Source organism: Montipora foliosa, chromosome 5 (genome assembly GCF_036669935.1).
Source record: "Montipora foliosa isolate CH-2021 chromosome 5, ASM3666993v2, whole genome shotgun sequence".
Lineage (NCBI taxonomy): Eukaryota > Metazoa > Cnidaria > Anthozoa > Scleractinia > Acroporidae > Montipora > Montipora foliosa.
In genome coordinates this window covers 19,353,822-19,371,321 of record NC_090873.1, presented here as the reverse complement: position 1 = coordinate 19,371,321, position 17,500 = coordinate 19,353,822, and the positions used below count along the sequence as shown (strand labels likewise).

The following is a 17,500-nucleotide window of genomic DNA, read 5'->3' as shown; positions in this document are numbered from 1 at the left end:
TTTTCGTTTAATGGCGTCCATAGCTTTCCAAAGTTTGTCAATTTCGTTTTTAAAGGTTTGAGGGTCATTCTGGTCAGTTATCAAAGTGTTGTTCGTTGTAGAAATATGTTCTTCGTTTATCATAGCGGAGTCGATGCTGTACTCAGCAGTATCTTCGGTCGAATCCGCAACAAGCAAATTATTTCGAATCAGTTCATTAAGAATGTCTCTAACATCTTCAGCCGCTTTCCCTTGCACTTGGAGCGTTTTCGTGTTTCGGTAGAAATTAAGTGTTACATTCGGTAGCTTTAGAATAGCACTAGAGCTGTTGTATGACTTCTTTATCTTGAAGCCATTATCGCCATCATCGATTAGCCGCGAAAGTTTTGTATCGACAAAACTTTCAACCTCTTCAAGGGTTCCATTCCAGCTAAACCTTTTTTTATCAGCGTTGTATGATAAATAATGTTCGAATTCAGATGAATTTTCTTCGTAGTGCAAATTAGAGGATGAGTTAGAAACGTTTGAGGCGGAGCTCGTGTCATTGTGTCCATCCGCCATTGCTACTACTGCTTCAAGTCTTCAGACTGTCGAAGACGTGTATGTTTCGCAGTAGTACTTAGCCTTCTTGCATTCGAACTGAAACGTATACAGAACGTTATTTAAAATATAGTCTCTAAATAAGAGCAAATGTGTTGTTGCTTGATTCGATTCATTCGAGTTATTCCAAAAAGTTCATTCCTTTACACATCGACGATCAATTAAATTATGCTATTATGACTCCAGGGTTCCTGACACCAGGCGATGGTGTTGGGTAATAGGAAAGCTGATCTCGAATTTTGCTGTGAAAATACCATCATGCCAAACAGCGATAGCTTAGAAATGCTAGGGGTCACTGTTGATGGCATATTTTGAAATTTGATATACAAGTTCCTAATATCTGTAGGAAAGTGTCTCAACAGGTTGCAGTTTTGAAGCGTATGAAAAATGTACTTCTCATTATATAAGGAAAAGTATTTATATGTCATATATTTCGACTACCACGTGCACAGGCGGCCCAGAGTCGAAGGTAAAAAATAGCTCTTTTCAAGGTTAGTTTTTCTCATTTGCATTAGAATATAATCTAGCATGTATGTGAGGCAATTTCGGGATGTTTTGTAGTCTTAACCCGAAATTGCCTCGTATCCACGTTAGATTACATTATAATGCAAATGAGAAAAACTAACCGTGAAAAGGGCATTCTCGTCACCAGAGCCCCGGATCTTTTGTCTGCGCATGACCCTAAAAAGAAAAAAAAGAAGATGCTCTGGGGTCGAGATTGTGAAAAGGGCTATTTTAAGGATTTGTATGGGAATCTCGATAACAAACTGAAAAAGATATTTACCCGCAAAAGTTCTCAATAAAAAAGCCGTACTTTATTGTCGTGGTGAATTTCTCGCTTTTTGTGTGGTTATTTGCCTGATTCCGACTCTGGGCGGCCTGTGCCGTGACCTGGAACTGTGGACTGACAGAGACGGCTTGGTACGAGGTTGCACATTCGATCACTTCAATAACTATTTCAGAACGACAGTGTAATCGATTTCTTTTTGTTGGAAATTTCCTTGCTTGGATCAAGATCTCTACAACACCTACTGTAGGTAATGAGGATTGCACTTTTAAAGTAGGACTCATTGGGGTAGTGCGAGAAAAAAGGCGATATTGTGTATGGCACCAATTATGGCACCAGCTAAATTCAAATTTCGCGCCATCTTCAATCCGTTCCTTCAGGCGGCTAAAAAACCAGTCATGTAATTCAAGAGCTAAGGGAGGAGATCAGAATGGGGAAAGGCGTTTGAAAAAAAGAGTCTATTGCTTCAAACTCTTGTTTTGCAAAGATTGTTTGGTCAATGTGATGTTCAATCAGTAATGATTTTAAGTGTATGAGCTTAACTCTTCTTTCGTAAGCTTAATGGAGGGAGTAAATAGAAAATAACTTAATTGACAGGGTGACTCATTGTAGAACGGTGTTTTTCTAGGAGAACCGATTTCCATTTTAGTCATAGACTGAGATGCTCCCCGATTGTACGATTGGCGCTTACTACCGGTATTCTCCCATCAGTTACAACTTCATGTATACAGCGTAAGCGTATATAGTAGCAAACCTCTCCGATTCTCTGATTTTAGGACTTTATCTAGCGAAAATTCTTTCTTTCTGCGATTCTTCGATTTTACCACTTGGTAAACTTGCACACCTTTCGAGAACGGGGCATACGGACGCCTTCCCTGCTAGCAAAGGTCAGTTTTCTTTCACAAAAAGAAAAGAGACACGTGAAAAGAGACTTGTGCTAACGGGGAAGCAGACGAGTGGGGGGGAGGGGGGCACTTTAGGAATTTCTGGGTGGAGATGTGCCGCTGGGACCCTGGAACCCTTAGCCTATACCAGAGCTAGTTCAGCTGAATTTTGCTACCCCATACTAGAGTACCACCAATTTCCGTCTAAATTCCAATTCTTGACAGTTCATAATATCCAGAGGTGTTTCATTATAGCCATTTATTGACACTGTTGAGGCTGAGTTACCTATACTTAAACTTTGCCGATTTTTGATTTTTTATATTCTTGAGTAGGAATTTCTGGTTTCCTTAGTCTTGATAAAATCTTCAACCGACTGGTCAGTTTCATGAAAAATAATAATCTATTCTAGACCGAAAGGCTATGATTTATATTCTCTATCCCAGAGTAAACTGCTTGAAAACCATACCCTTCACAGCGGCACATACCTATATAGTCCATATATGGCAGTATCCCCCCCCCCCCCCCCCCCCTTCCTTCCCCCCACCTAAATCGGAAGAATCGGACTATCTGACTTGGAACTGAAGTCGGGAAAATCAATCAGTAAAATAGGAGAATCGTTAATCTGAAGTCATAGAAGCGCTCATCTTACTTTTATCTGATTTAGCCGTTATCGCACCCTAATGTAGATAGATTATCGATTACTGTGGTGGCTGAGGACCCCAGGGAGAGGTGATACTCCCTGGTATTATTTTAAGGTTCTTAATTAATCTAAATTAAATAAAATATAATCTAAATCTAAGATAGGGAGAGTAGGCTTTTGTATGTACTTCAAACATCAGGGCTACTATATTGGTCAACCAGTAAATCTCATGATGGTATTGCATATTTAGAGGAGTACTTATATCAGCTGTGTCATGTAGTAAGCTGTATATTTAATGCATGTCTTTTTTAGTGGTTTTCAGCTGAAAAGCAGAAACATTGACCATGTGCATTTGATCCTGTGCTTCTGTTCTTATTTAATTGTCTGAGTAATTTCTTTACTTTTGGTGTTTTGCCTTGTACCCAGTAATTATAATTTAATTTTTCATTTGAGAACCTTTTCCTTAATCACTCACTCCCCATTAAGCCTTTGACGTCCAAACCAGCCTAAACCAGCCAGACTTAGTATTTTACTCTGTCTAACGCCAGAGTATTTACTCTGTCTAACACCAGACGATTTTACTCGTCAATGGGGAACCCCTGGGAATCAATGGGTTAATATACATGTATAAACCATTTATCTAGTATGTTAAATCTTGTATTATGGTACTTTAATAGGAAGATGTACAACGGACTTTGTTACAAAGAAAACGATCCAAACGTTGTCCACTTTTATTTTGAGAATCCGGGTTTTCCATCTGGAAGTTTCTTTCAGGTTGGTAAAATAATAACATCCATTGTAAAGAAACCACTTGAAATTTCAGTGGTCATGTATTAAGTCTTAAATTAACATTAATGTGACATCATCTTTTTCCCTGCACGGAAATTAATTATCCTTAAACCATCTTTCCATAATATTTGCTCTTCATCTTGACTGATTGACTGGTCCCTTATACTACCTGTACAGTAAGTTAACGCAGCTAGATTGAGGAGAGTACTTACAATAGGTCTTGAGTCGGAAAATCTTAAAATGGCAGTAAAACAACCTATTAATTTTATGATGGACAAATTATTAATTTTATACCTTATTTATTTATTCTTGAAATGGCAATCAGTGGATGGAAACAAACCTGCTTTGTAAGGGAATTTTTACTAGGAAAAAGATGATGGATGTCATCAAAGCTGTAGAAAAATAATCACTTTTAAAGTAAATTGTCTGTGATTGAACAGGTTTTATTATGGTGATATGACGGCTTTTGGTGAAATAAAAAATTAGGTACAACCATCCAACTCTGTTACAGTAAACATAATTATTATTTGAGGAAGATTGAACAGCTTTTACAGTTGCACTGCTGTCTCAATTGGTTAAGCATCAGGCTGCCATGCGGGAGGTCGTGAGTTCAACTCCTGCTGGACCAACACTCAGGGTCTTAAAATAACTGAGGAGAAAGTGCTGCCTTTGTAATTACATCCGCAAATGGTTAGACTTTCAAGTCTTCTCGGATAAGGACTATAAACCGTAGGGTGGTCTCACAAATATCTTCCATGTTGAAGTTCACTTCATAAGTTCTTTGTGGGACGTTAAAGAACGCACACACTATTCGAGAAGAGTATGGGATGACGTTCATGGTGTTGTGGTTGTCCTTCGTGAGTGTATGGATGGGTGGGTAATAGCAGGTCCACATCAGCTGAATAGCTGCCAATACTTCAACCTGCTCGAACAAATAAATAACAAACAAATTGTGAACATTGTCAACGTCTTTATTTATTCCAGTGTCAATTCTTCAATGTGTATTACTAAGGGGCAAGTTTTTTAGGAGGATTGAAAACAGGAGTATCTGGAGAGAAACCTCTCAGCGCAGAGTGGAGAACCAACTAACTCAACCCACATAATTATGATCTCAATTCTGGCAATGAAACCTGGGCTACATTGGTTGTAGGCATCAGCATTTGCACTGATGCACTGGTCAGCCTTGCTCTTAGAGATGATACCCGCCTAAGAAGGAACTTTAAATATTAGGCAATGCACTTTATTTTAGAGACATATACGGTAGATGCATCACAGTTCAATCAGCCTCAATGGCAGCTGAAGACATTCAGGGACAGTTTAAATGACCCTAGAATGGAGATGTATTGATCAATAAATTATTACTGTAACAATCGCTCAACATATTTGAATTTTTCCTGCCCATTTTAATTTGTGATTAGTAACTTACTGTAATTAATTTAAAATTGAACTGAGTTTATCAATAATAAAAGCCAACTTAAGTAATTTGGTTTCTATTCCAGATGATTAATCAATTTGCCAATGCATTGTTGAATACAAAAGGGGGGATTCTGGTCTTTGGGGTTAACCCTAAGACATGTAAGTATCATGGTATCGTAAATATAATGCTATCACAACTATCATTGTTATTAAAGTTGTTAGTTATTTTACATACATAAATTTATCACTCCTGAAGGTCAAAACATGACAGTGACATGAGGATGGTGTTATGGTGTCATCTGAATTAAAAATTGCCGAAATTATATGCATTCATTCTGGTTCTAGCCTCCAGCCGTGGAAAAGTCACATAATTTGATGACATTTTTTCTTATGATGTGTGATTTTTTTCTCAGTAAGGATAAAAGGTTTCACAATGTCAAGGGAGCAAGAAGACAACTATAAGCTGAAGTTAGATGAAGCAATCAGGAATATGTGTCCGACTGTTTCACCCAGCCTGTGCAGGTTGAGTATTTACATGTTTATTGAATAATTATAAAAGGTGAAACTGACACAGTGTATACTGTGCAGAGTTGTTATTTTTATTTTGGAGGAAACCCACCAGTATTGTACGGATACTAATATATACATGTAACCTCATTTTTATTACCCATAGCATGCAAAAACTTACATTAAAACCACTGGTCTAGTGACAGGAATGAGGATGGGTGTAAAGTACAGGTCACTTGTTACCAAATCTTAAATGATACAAAAGGCAGGCTTCGTTAGGCCTCATTTGGCCTAAAAACCGTACAGTAATGGGGCCTAAGGTTAGCCAATTTGATGGTTTTGGGTTGCTTAGATAAAACAATGACTTTTATCAAAAACCACTTGTACTCTCACCCAGTGCCACATGAGTGACATGAGAAGAAGGACACGATAGGTCTGATCATTGCTTTGAGACTCACAGACTAGTCTTTTGCATACTTACTAATCAGCTATATCATGAATACACTAAAACTCAGTGAGTGAATTATATCATGTTTTCCTCATTCAGATATCTAAAGCCAACTAATCAGTTTCAAATGCAAGACGTGTAGCCTGTTACACTGATAAGAAGTTCCATTATTGCAGTTAACAAGCTCTTACTGTTTACAAAATAATGTAAAAAAAAAAAGTGGCCATGACTTTTTTGTGGAGGCTTGAAAAAACATGCCAGATCTTTCAAGTCAGAGCAAAAGAAACAGAGATTAAACTATCATTAACTGGCTTATCTCACTTGAGAATTCAGCAGATAATCAGAGAAGCAGTATAAGTGATGTTAGCACAATGCATATAAGCCCCTCCCAGTGTCTCATTACAATGTGAGTTTACCATGATGAGACATGGGGCCTGTTTAAGGAACGTCCTGAGGACTTTTCGGGCCGGAAAAGCTATTTACAAAACAGCCATCCACTTGTTTTAAGCCTGGTTTTCATATGATCTGCGATCGGTCTGGGACACGGTCGTAATGGTCGGGAAAGTAGAACTAGATTCAACTTTCCCAACCATTACGACCGAGTCGCAGATCGGTCGCAGACCGATCGCAGACCGAATCAGTGGAAACCAGGTTTTAATAAGATGGTCTCTATCATGTTTGCAAGATAACGAAAAGCAAAATGTTTGTGATGGTTGTTGCCTTGAAATCTCTCTGTTCTTAAGAAACATGGGCAATCGTGACATCCGTAAAGTAGTAGGACTTTTGAGAAAGGGGCCTCTGGCCACAAACTTCACATAAATAGAGTTATAGATAACTTGATTCCCTATACGATTGTTCGTGTATCTTGTATGGCACAAGGCCAAAACACATAGCCAACTTAATTTCTCAGGGTTCTGAATAAACTACTAATAGAAGATCAAATGAAACCATGTTGTCTCGCAGTGATGAGCGCAAATTTCTATTGCGTCGAGAAGCCTGAAAAATTTTCAGGACTTCAACGGGATTTGAACCCTCGACCTCGCGATACCGGTGCGATGCTCTAACCAACTGAGCTATGAAGCCACTGACGTTGGGAGCTGGTCACTTCTGAGTTCACAACTTCCGGTGATAAGTAATTATGAGTGAAAGATATATATGAAATACATCATATATTGCACTGCGGGTATGAAATTCATACCCTTATCACGGGAAGTTGTGAACTCAGAAGTGACCAGCTCCCAACGTCAGTGGCTTCATAGCTCAGTTGGTTAGAGCATGGCACCGGTATCGCGAGGTCGCGTGTTCAAATCCCGTTGAAGTCCTGAAAATTTTTCAGGCTTCTCGACGCAATAGAAATTTGCGCTCATCACTGCGAGACAACATGGTTTCATTTGATTTCAGACCCGCAGTGCAATATGTGATGTATTTCATATATATCTTTTACTAATAGAAGAGTTATTCTAATAATGTCAGTGGTTTTATCCCTGTTATGTTCATCAGGCTGGAGATCACCACCTTGAAGGAGTGCAAAAAAGCTACATGTATAATGACGATAAAAATTGCACCAGCTCCCATTGGGGAGATGTTCATGAATATTGACGAAGAGGTACATTGTAAAATATTAAGAAAAACTTTGACTGGCTCAATGACATAAGAATCGTTAATAATTCATGTGGCTAATGGATAATGGTAAGATTCATTTTCTTGACTGCCTGGTCACCGGTGACAACAGGGACAAAATAGGGAGCTCACGAAACAACAACGCCGACGGCAACGACGACGCTACAAAATAATAGGTTTAGTGAGCAAAAACAATGACTCTGCACGCTTTTCACGTGCGTTTTACATTTGTGTACATTTCTTTGCCGTCATCTCCTAAATGACGACGTGAAATGAGGTTCGTGAAATGACCAAATTCAAGGTTCTGTGGAGGACGTTAGCACATGACGATGAATTTTCAGTTCTCTCTCTACGCTTCCAACTCACTCATACCAGTTTAATTCCTTGACAGTTACTACACATTTTTAACGCGAAACGACATGAAATAGTTTTATAGTGATATGAATAACGCGAACTCGTATTTTTAAATGAAGTCCTCGTTGCCGTCGCCGTCCTCGTTTCGTAAGCTCCCTGTTATATACATGTACGACGACGACGGTCGACGAAAACGTCACATCAAAATATAACTTAGCTTCTATCTCAAGTCTTTCGCGATTATTCAGTTTTCTTCACCTCCTACAATATGGGCGAAGTGTCCTAAAAATAAATTGGTAAGAGCGGTTTCAGAGTGAAAACAGAGAATGAAAGGTTCCCTGTTGCACGCTTACGTTGTCGCCAAAACCTCAAATTTGATGATTTCACGTCGTCGTTATGCAGAGGACCGCAAAAATACTGGCTAAAATCCGTGCTGCACGTGCAGCACGATTATTTATGCTCTTTTAACTAATGATATTATTGTTTTGTGGCGTTGTCGTAGCCGTAGCCGACGGTTTACAGGAAACCCACCCACACTGACAGACTCCGTAACGAATCATCTTACAACCAGAGGACAGACAAGGAGACATAAAGTCAAATGCTGCGACGGCCAGGCCACTTATATCGGTGAGACCGGCAGAAATTTGGACGCTAGACTGACTAAATAGGCCATTTCCGAGTTCACGTCTTCTTCCTCTTCAAAGCGAGTATAAGTGCAAAGTTTTTGTGATGGTAATTAGTTCTACTTTGCATATGAATAAAAACTAATTTTCAGAAGAAAAACTTCGCACTTAGACTCGCTTTGAAGAGGAGGCGGACATGAACTCGGAAATGGCCTATTCAAACGAACGACGAGAATCGGTGATATCAATAATAACATTGCTGAACACCATCTACAGACAAGCCACAGTCTGGGACTCTGCTACATGTGTTACCTACAGCACAAACTACTACCAACGGATCGTACTGAAAAGCTGGTGTACTAACTTAGAACAGACAGCAATAAACCGATGCCTACAACTTCCCGCACCCTACAAACGACTCATCGACCACATCAACGACAGAAAAACGACACAATGGTTTACTCTATCACAGTACTGCGCAAAATATTCTACGATACACGTACAGACCTAAGACTTCTAGACGGATCGAAATGCACCAATCATTGTTTAGTCTTCACAGCTAATAACATCTATGCTCAACTGACAGTCGACCAATAACTTCACGAATAAGTTGACCAATGACATCTACGACCGGCGTTTTTATAGTATCTACTGACGTTACACAAAGCACGTGACTGTGAAGATGACTTCCGCTCAGGTTGTTGAAACGTCAGTCAGTGTCATCTCAAACAGTCCTTCTCAGGACTACACTCACCCGCGCGATCGTACTTTACTTAATTATGTATTCACTACTTGCACAATCCCATAATACACCTCTATTACCCCCGAAAACTTTTGCACAACCATTGTTTGCAATTTCTCCTGGGACATGCAAATGTCCCAAGAGAAGTCGGAAACAATGCCTATGCAGATTTTTGGGGGGTAAAAGAGGTGTATTATGGGATTTGTGCAAGTAGTGAATACTACTCAAAACAACAACAACAACGACAAAACAAATGAGCAAAATAAAGACGTTCTAAACTGACCCTCAGCTTGGGTGGGTACAGGGTGGTATGTCATTAGAAATACACTTTTCTTAAAATTAGGGTTAATCTCAGCCTTAACGCTCTCACAAAAAATGGTGTACTTGTTGTATTTGGGCAGTGCAATCTCATGATGAGAGTTTCAATTCCAGTAGATCCTGGATTTTATTTTCCAAGTTATTTTGTAACTGTTTTGTTAGTTGTCGAGTTCTCCACAATGAGTTTTCTGTGATTTAGCAACTTTTATCATTTTTTGTGTTTCTTAGGTTTTTGTCATACGTCAAAGAAAACTGTTTGGTCCCTTAATCCCACAGGAGATTAAGGACCTTGTTATTGCCAAATATAGAGAGGTGGGTATTCATAAATCAGTTTCATTCGAAAGCCTTTTTTCAACGTACTATATCAGAGCAGGGCCCGGTTGTTCAAAAGCCGATTAGTGCTAATCCCAGATTACAAATTAACCAAGGAGTTTATTTCTCTACTCCCACATGCTGTTCAACGCTGAAAGTCGGCGAAACTTTACATTAGAAGAAGTTAATCTTGAAAAACCTTAACCTTGTAACGTAATGCTAAAGGAGAGTACTGAAAAGCCTAGTCAATTTTGAAAGCTACAAGTCGAGATCGCGGAAACTTTTTTTCAGAAAATAGAGAAGTTTCCCGCGCATTCTAGGATTAGCTCAATCAAACTGGGCCAAGGACGATGAACGGTATACCATCTTTCACCAGACTACTATTCAAACACTCTGTGATCATCATGGCAAATAAATAAGATAAATTAAAGCGCAAGTGAGTGAATCAGAGGCCGCAAAAAAATACAGTACACTTAGCCAAGTCTAGCTTCTTTCTCGAAACGGGAAACCTCTTTTTGAAAACTTAGTAATAATACTAGTTTACCTAAATGGTAGAAATGCTGCCGAGGGAAAGAGAGATGCTCAATTATGCTTGCGGTAATTTAACGACGGTTTGTGCGTGGAATTTAAGGGAGATTTTAATAGGTGTTGAGCAGGGACCGTACAAAACGTGGACTCCTAAACTGGACTCCAAATTGGACCTCCTTCACCTTGCGTGACACCATGGTTCACAGCTATTTGATTGGGGAAAAAGTATATCCCTATAAATCTCAACAGTTTGAGCCTTTCAAGTACATTTGGAGATGTCTTCATACACATGTATTTTATCTCATGAGCGAAAAGTAAGCGCTTTCATCGCAGAGTGAACTCCAGATGTTTTCGTAGCTTACCGGCCGCTATATTGGTGGACTACATGGCATCTCCTTACAAAACTCTGTAAATTTGCGTGAAACGCATTGGCAAATAACTCAAAAACGATTTTCTGCAGAGACCTGAGAATTGGAGAGGTGGCTGAAAGATTTGTTTCTTATAGCGCTGCAAGCATTGCACGATTTCGAATTTTTTTGCTGCGTGACAGTGAAACTATCTGTATTTCAATTTGAGGATACAAGAAGCGAAATGAAAAACAGAGCAGGCTCCAATCTTCATACCGCGCATGTTAATTCCTCCATTCGCGCATAACCACATTTCTTTGCGCCCCTGACCACAATCCCTTGCGTTTCGAATAAAAACGTGTTCTCCCGATTAGAGAGCTGCCTCGGTCGTTCGCTTCACGCTCGCTCACTGCGACAGCAATTACTGAAGGCACTATATTCCATGATCCAGTTGAATTTTCCGGCCACTGAACTCTTTTTTCGCTTTTTTTCGTTTTTTTTCTTAACAGGAAGTTTCCCTCTCTACCGGCCTCCTCAGCCCTGTCAGTACCAAAGAAACACGTTCATTATAGAAGATCACAGGGCTACTTCAATTCAGCAGTCTGTGACCACAGAGTTTCCAGCAACGTCATTCCCAAGTTAGGATAGAAAGACAGACAGACAGATAGATTGATAAATGTTGCCCTACTTCCGGACACTTGGCCTTTACGATTCTGTATACACCTTATTCCGAAATGGCCGCTGATTTATGCGGATACAAATTGGCCCTTGTTGCCTCGTTCAAGATGAAATATTCTTTTGAATTTTGAGCTTAAGAACGAGGCATCAATGGCTTATTTGAATGAAAACAAGAGAATATTTAAATGGCGGCCATTTTGGAACAAGGTGGATTTCGTTGTAAAAACGAAACAAATCCGAACGATACGTTTGAAAGAGTTATTGACTAGTCTGCCTGCGTTAGTGTTCTTTTCGTGACCAAGCTACGCTCTATTTAGGTAGGAAGATTCAAGTTTTCGTTAAGCTAAGTAAAATTTTATCCGGCGTCGAATCGTCTTTTCAATATTGAGCGATCTGTTCTTGCAAAATGCGCGATAGATTTTTTTTTTCGACATAAGTTAAGCTAAAAGGACTATGTCTTGAGCATATAAGAATTTTCCGTTTGCAGTTTCGTATGTCCGAGCAAGACTACCAAAGAGTGAAATTGCATTTTGGGCGAGGTGTGCTGAATTCCGGACAATTAAGGATAGCAAATAGTAGGGTCAGCGCCGTGAAGGAAAAAGTGTTTTGCAAAAAAAGATTATTGAAATTCGAAAATACTGATAGTGTCCACCGAATCCACTTTCCAATTGTTTTTTCCCATCAGTCACCGGTCTTAACTTTCTGTAGTCTGAAATTTCAGCCGTCTCCTCCCTAACCGTAGTAGGGGAGGGAAGCCCTAATGGGGTTAGGGAGGAGACGGCTGAAATTTCAGATTAAGCTTGCTGCAATTCAGCTTTGAGTGTTTTCAATATACTGATTACTTCTTCTCTAAAATGAGAGAAAATGCTTTACAATTCGGACAAACTGCATGTATTTCTTTCAAGTTAAAGGAAAGTTTCCTCATTTGACTTTTATATGATGTATTTTGCAATGATCTAGAAGATTATTTATATCGCAACTTTCGACGGGAGATATAGCCTGTTCCAGGCTCTCAGATAGTCGAGAAAACGAAAGGAACAGCCTGTGAAAAGCGAGTGGGGGCTTGGGTCGAGGCGAGGCGGGAGAGCCTGTAAACATCTCTTTAAATTCTTCATTCCGGTATACCAGCTCCTGGTATACCCTCTGATTGGTCAATTTTGACAGTTTACATCAACACTTTCGTCATCATTTTGATTCACGCGCGGAGTACGAAAGAAAGAGGTCAACTCTATCGCCGAGTGTCTTAATATTCCCAAACGTACAAGCCCTCAGATTCGAGCGGAAGTTGTGTCTGTTCAACTTTAATAAGTCGAAAAAACGAGCCGTTTGTAATGCTTCCAACTGGTTTTGGTAAAAGCATAAATTTTCAGTTACTGCCGCGCGTTGTGAAAGCGCTTCAATGTTGTGATACGACATCTCTCCACACCGCTTACAATATAGCATCACTGGGTACGATATATAGTTCGCATTTGACACAACTATTATGTCCCCTGCACGCCACAATTGTTAGCATTCAACGGCGCTCTCTGAAAACTCTGACGAACGAGAAAAATACAATATTTTGTTATTCTTTCTTATGCAAATACTTGGCTGCGTAATCGAATTCACCAGCTCGGGTCAATTAAATTTCTGCCTTCATCGCCTTCGAAAAAATGAGAGCAAAAAGAGAAAACCAAAAAAAATTGCCGAAAACAGGCTTGTATTTCCGTTGTATGTCTTAAAGCTTTAAAAGATCAAGCGATTTTCAGGAAGCGAAGGTGATGGCTACGTGTCTGTATACTGAAAATGCAATTGAAGCCATCCACATGAAATATCAATCTTTCACATTCATTATCGGTTGTCCTGATGCATCAGAGCTGAAGTTTATTGATGAGGCCATCTTATCATCTAGGCCAGAAACTTCAATGGTCGGGTTTCTGTTTTCCTTGGAAAAGTCAACTGAGCGTCGGGAACTCGCAGCTTTCGAACTGGTCGTGTCTTTTGGTCGAATTTGCTAAATCTCCCGTGGGTGATTTCCTTGACACTCGTTTCCCGGTTGCTTTGACAATGCCTTCGTTCGCTTGTAAAGTTATTTTCCCAAAAATTGCCTTAAATTCTGGCTAACGTACTCGCACAAGCGAGAATTAACGCATCACCTTTGAACAACAATAAAAGAATCGCGCTTGAACTCGCGTGGGGCCACACAATGCCGCCCTTTTTCAACACTTTGACAATTGCGAAAGGTTATTTGCAAAGTGGGCGGAATGAAGAATTTAAAGAGATGCTTACAGGCTCTCCCGCCTCGCCTCGACCCAAGCCCCCACTCGCTTTTCACACGCAGTTCTTTTCGTTTTCTCGACTATCTGAGAGCCTGGAACAGGCTACGGGAGATAGGGCAACCCGTCCTGAATAAGGGCACCGAATTTGACTTAATCTTTCCGCAATTGAAAAGAAACCAAAAAGTGCGCAAAGCGTCCACTATCCGAGCTTTGATCTAAGCATTCCACTGAAGTATGACCGAAATTCTGAGAACAAGTGTTAGACAAGAAAACTTGGCTTTCACGCGGCTCATTTGACAAAGCTTAGCTGACTGCTTGTCAAGAATACGCGATGGGCATAATGAAAGCAATTTTGTTGGGAATAAAAATGTAAAAAAAGTAACATCAATTCGTGATGAAGTCACGCTGTCTATTGCAAAACCAATATAATATTCATGAGCGAAACGGCCTATCAAAACAGCGATAACACGTCCCGTCCTGATAAAACATGTACACTCCTCGTTAGAATTCTCTATGTAAAGAATTGAATATTCTGACGGCATGATGTAGAGGGCCAAACGTCGAGCATGGTGTAGAGGGCCGTGGAAGCTTTTGGAATTGATCGGGGGGGGGAAGGGGGAATTTAAGAGAGGCGGATAGATTTGGTCATTCTACGTCAATCTATAGCTGTTCCTTAATGGTTTTCCCTTAAGTTTTGGTTTTGCAATGGTTTTTGTGCCCATTCCTTGGGGTCTGTTGCCGCTGCGTTAGATGAAGAATACGTTTCCACGTAATGTTTGCCACTTCAAAAAAATTTTTTTTCGTATCTGGCATGGTACAATTCGCTTTAATTTAATGCTCGTGTAAGTTTAATCATGATAGCTCAGTATAATGTTGATGCGTTGTACAGAATTCTAGCTAATGTCATGTTGAGCAGTGGATTACTATCATTATTCTTATTACTTTCACATTAAAGTCTCGTTGCAGTAAAGTTCTGACGTTCGAGTCACATGGGAACGAGTCAGTCAGAAATAGTAACGAGGCCCGGCATGTTTTTCTTGTATGCATCCATGAACTTCTCTCACATTTTGCACCATTGTTTGGACTCCCGAGGGACTTTCTTTTTGTGGAATGTTTTTGAAGTCGTTCAATAAACTCGCATGTCGTGTTTTGCGAGTCTAAAACCACTCGACTGCGCCACGTGGTTTTAAATTCGATAAAACACTCCTGCTCGTTTATTGAACAGTACCTAAAATTATTAAATAAAATCAATCAATCTAAACTTTTACTGATAACGAAATAGATTATACTGGAAGACAGTCTGATGCTACTCTGGTTTGAAGAAACTTAAATGTAGCTTACAAAGTTACCATTTAAAGACCCATTCTTGACCTCGTTCCCGGGACCTCTCCCTTGGCTTTATGAGACCTTTTTGCAGTTACAGCGGCCATTTTGATTTCTATTGTTTCGAAAGACATTATGGGATGCTCAGGGGGCAAATGAATATGGCCATCCCATAATAGCTATTTGAAACAATGGAAATCACAATGGCCGCCGTATCTGCAAAAAGGTCTATAGTTTTTAAAAATCTATTTTCAGTTTTAAGTTCTAGTTCCCAGTGTCGCGCGGTTAAGATGATCAGGGCCGGGGAAAGGATTTCATCGCTTTCTGCTTTGTGTAGCCAGAACGATTTTCCTTTACGTCAATCTGGTACCCAGAATCCTCGGGCTTTTTGGTCAGCGGGTGAGCGCCCGGAAAGACTCTGGGATAATGGACTGCATTTTCCTAGAAAACGTGGGTTCCGGTCTTATTGCGCATGCTTGAGTTTAAACGGAAACCGAAAAGGGTAAACAGTGGAATGGGCGGGTTGAAAGTGTTCGAGAAACAATTTTAGAAGCTAAATATTTTTAGCAAGAGCTGATTCCACGTTGATTTGATTTTAGTGGTGTGCTATATTTCGGCCGAAAATTATTTTTGTATTTCTGAGGTAGAAAAAACAAACAGCACTGAAACTATTGTTGTTTTAGATTTTGAATCTCCCTACAAATTCTGAGGTTTCCGAATTACCGACTTCCTGTCGGATTGCCATTGTTATGCAAGCGACCAATCAAAACAATAGTTCAAGTGCATTATCCCAGAGTCTTTCCGGGCGCTCACCCGCTGACCAAAAAGCCCCAAGGACTCTGGGTACGAGATTGCCTTTACGTCAATTAAAACTTGTTCCCCTCTTTTCAAAATCAGTTTTTAGATTCGTCGATGAACGTGATCCCTACTATGGGGCCCATTTTTTTTCACAAGCCGCGCATATTTAAGATTTATTACGTCAATACAACTGACCACTCGGGTACCTCTCTAAAAATAGCTGCGTACCTGAACCATGCGATAAAAATTGGATTTTAAAAAACCACCACTGGAAAAGGCCCATTCTCTCTCAGTTGATTATTACGATGGCCCAGGAGGGTCAAAGCCCAGTTTTAATTTTTCACATTCTAGTTTTAATTTTATTCACAGTCCAGTTGTGAGTCGTCACCAGTTTTCTTACAGGTCATTGTTTTACCAATACAAATCCTAAATAACCATAAAAGCTAACTTTAGGCCTAACGTTAGCTTTTATGAATGTTTGGGATCTTTTCTGTATTGGTGAAACAATGACCTGTGTTTTGTGCCTGCTGGGAAAGTGTGCCATTTTAGCTTATCCGCTGTGACCTGTAAGAGAACTGGTGACGATTCACAAAATTAATACTGGAGTGTGACCCTCCTAGGCCATTGTAGATTATGCATCACATTCCCGAGCACTTGGAAAGACGAGAGCACGCACAAAAAAGTGATGACTACGGCAAATCATCCACTTGTAAGTAAACAACTTTATTTGTCAACTTGTAAGTAAACAACTATACTAAACACTCAACTGGGCAATTTGTCCAATATTGTTCAATTAAGTGCAAGGGTCACTTCTCTCAATTTCGTCCATAACACGCACTTCAAGCATATACATTCCGGCATTTCATCGAGTTCAGGGACGGTTCGGTCGACGCCCCTAAACTAAACACGAAAAGCATTTTTGGCCCGTGCCGTTTCTCAAAAAAAGAAGTTACACAAGCATAGTCTTTATGAAAAGGCACAAAATCAATAATTTGAAAGATATTAACCTTGAATTATCCCCGAAGATGCTCGAATTTTCCTTTTTTTAACATTCACCCTTTAAAATCTTCTGCAGGGCATCACCCCAGATTCCCCGAGAGGGATCCCCTCAAATCTCCAAACAACCCTCGACTAAATGTTGGATCGACCCCAGATATCTGAGATGGTAAAGCAGCGCAATGAAATGAGCACACTCTTATATCTGTTATGGACTTGAGTGCCGTTCAATCCTGGATTCCTTTGCAGCTGCTAAAAAGTTACTCTCTTAATTGCGATGATCATTCTCGTTTAGAGATGCACATTTTGACGAAATAAATCATTTAAACCAAAGGGAATCTTTCACTCCAGTAAGAAATCTAAGCAAAAGTCGCAAGTCTTCTTTTCCCCTTAAAAGTTATTTGCGGACCACTCAATTAAACTGAAGTCGGATTGCAAACAAACAACATACACTAATATCTGACAGCCTGATGTTGTCTTTATTGAGAAGTCGATACCGACCTATCCTGATTATGAGTACAGTATCTCATTATGGCACAATAATTTACCAGA

General features: G+C 39.8%; 1 protein-coding gene across 4 annotated transcripts; it reads left to right on the top strand.

Annotated features, from left to right (window-relative positions):
* Positions 1-1,500: 1,500 nt before the first annotated feature.
* On the top strand, positions 1,501-12,591 carry LOC138003011 (uncharacterized). Of its 4 annotated transcripts, none has more exons than XM_068848955.1 (7): positions 1,501-1,612; positions 3,569-3,665; positions 5,180-5,255; positions 5,510-5,618; positions 7,552-7,657; positions 9,937-10,020; positions 11,405-12,589. In XM_068848955.1, exons 2-7 carry the CDS (start codon positions 3,573-3,575, stop codon positions 11,465-11,467), a joined length of 531 nt encoding a protein of 176 aa, XP_068705056.1. In that variant the 5' UTR covers positions 1,501-1,612; positions 3,569-3,572; the 3' UTR covers positions 11,468-12,589. The 4 variants fall into 4 exon arrangements, with proteins under 4 accessions (XP_068705056.1, XP_068705054.1, XP_068705055.1 ...); XM_068848953.1 differs by having other exon boundaries at positions 1,516-1,616; positions 11,405-12,588; XM_068848954.1 differs by lacking the exon at positions 1,501-1,612 and adding an exon at positions 1,857-1,896.
* The last annotated feature ends 4,909 nt before the right edge of the window (positions 12,592-17,500 follow it).

Coding starts and splice junctions, on each gene's coding strand:
- LOC138003011 (XM_068848952.1), top strand. CDS start 2,028: ATGCTCCCCGATTGTACGATTGGCGCTTACTACCGGTATTCTCCCATC. Junction 5,256..5,509: donor TGGGGTTAACCCTAAGACAT/GTAAGTATCATG, acceptor TTTTTTTCTCAG/TAAGGATAAAAGGTTTCACA. Junction 7,658..9,936: donor TCATGAATATTGACGAAGAG/GTACATTGTAAA, acceptor TGTGTTTCTTAG/GTTTTTGTCATACGTCAAAG.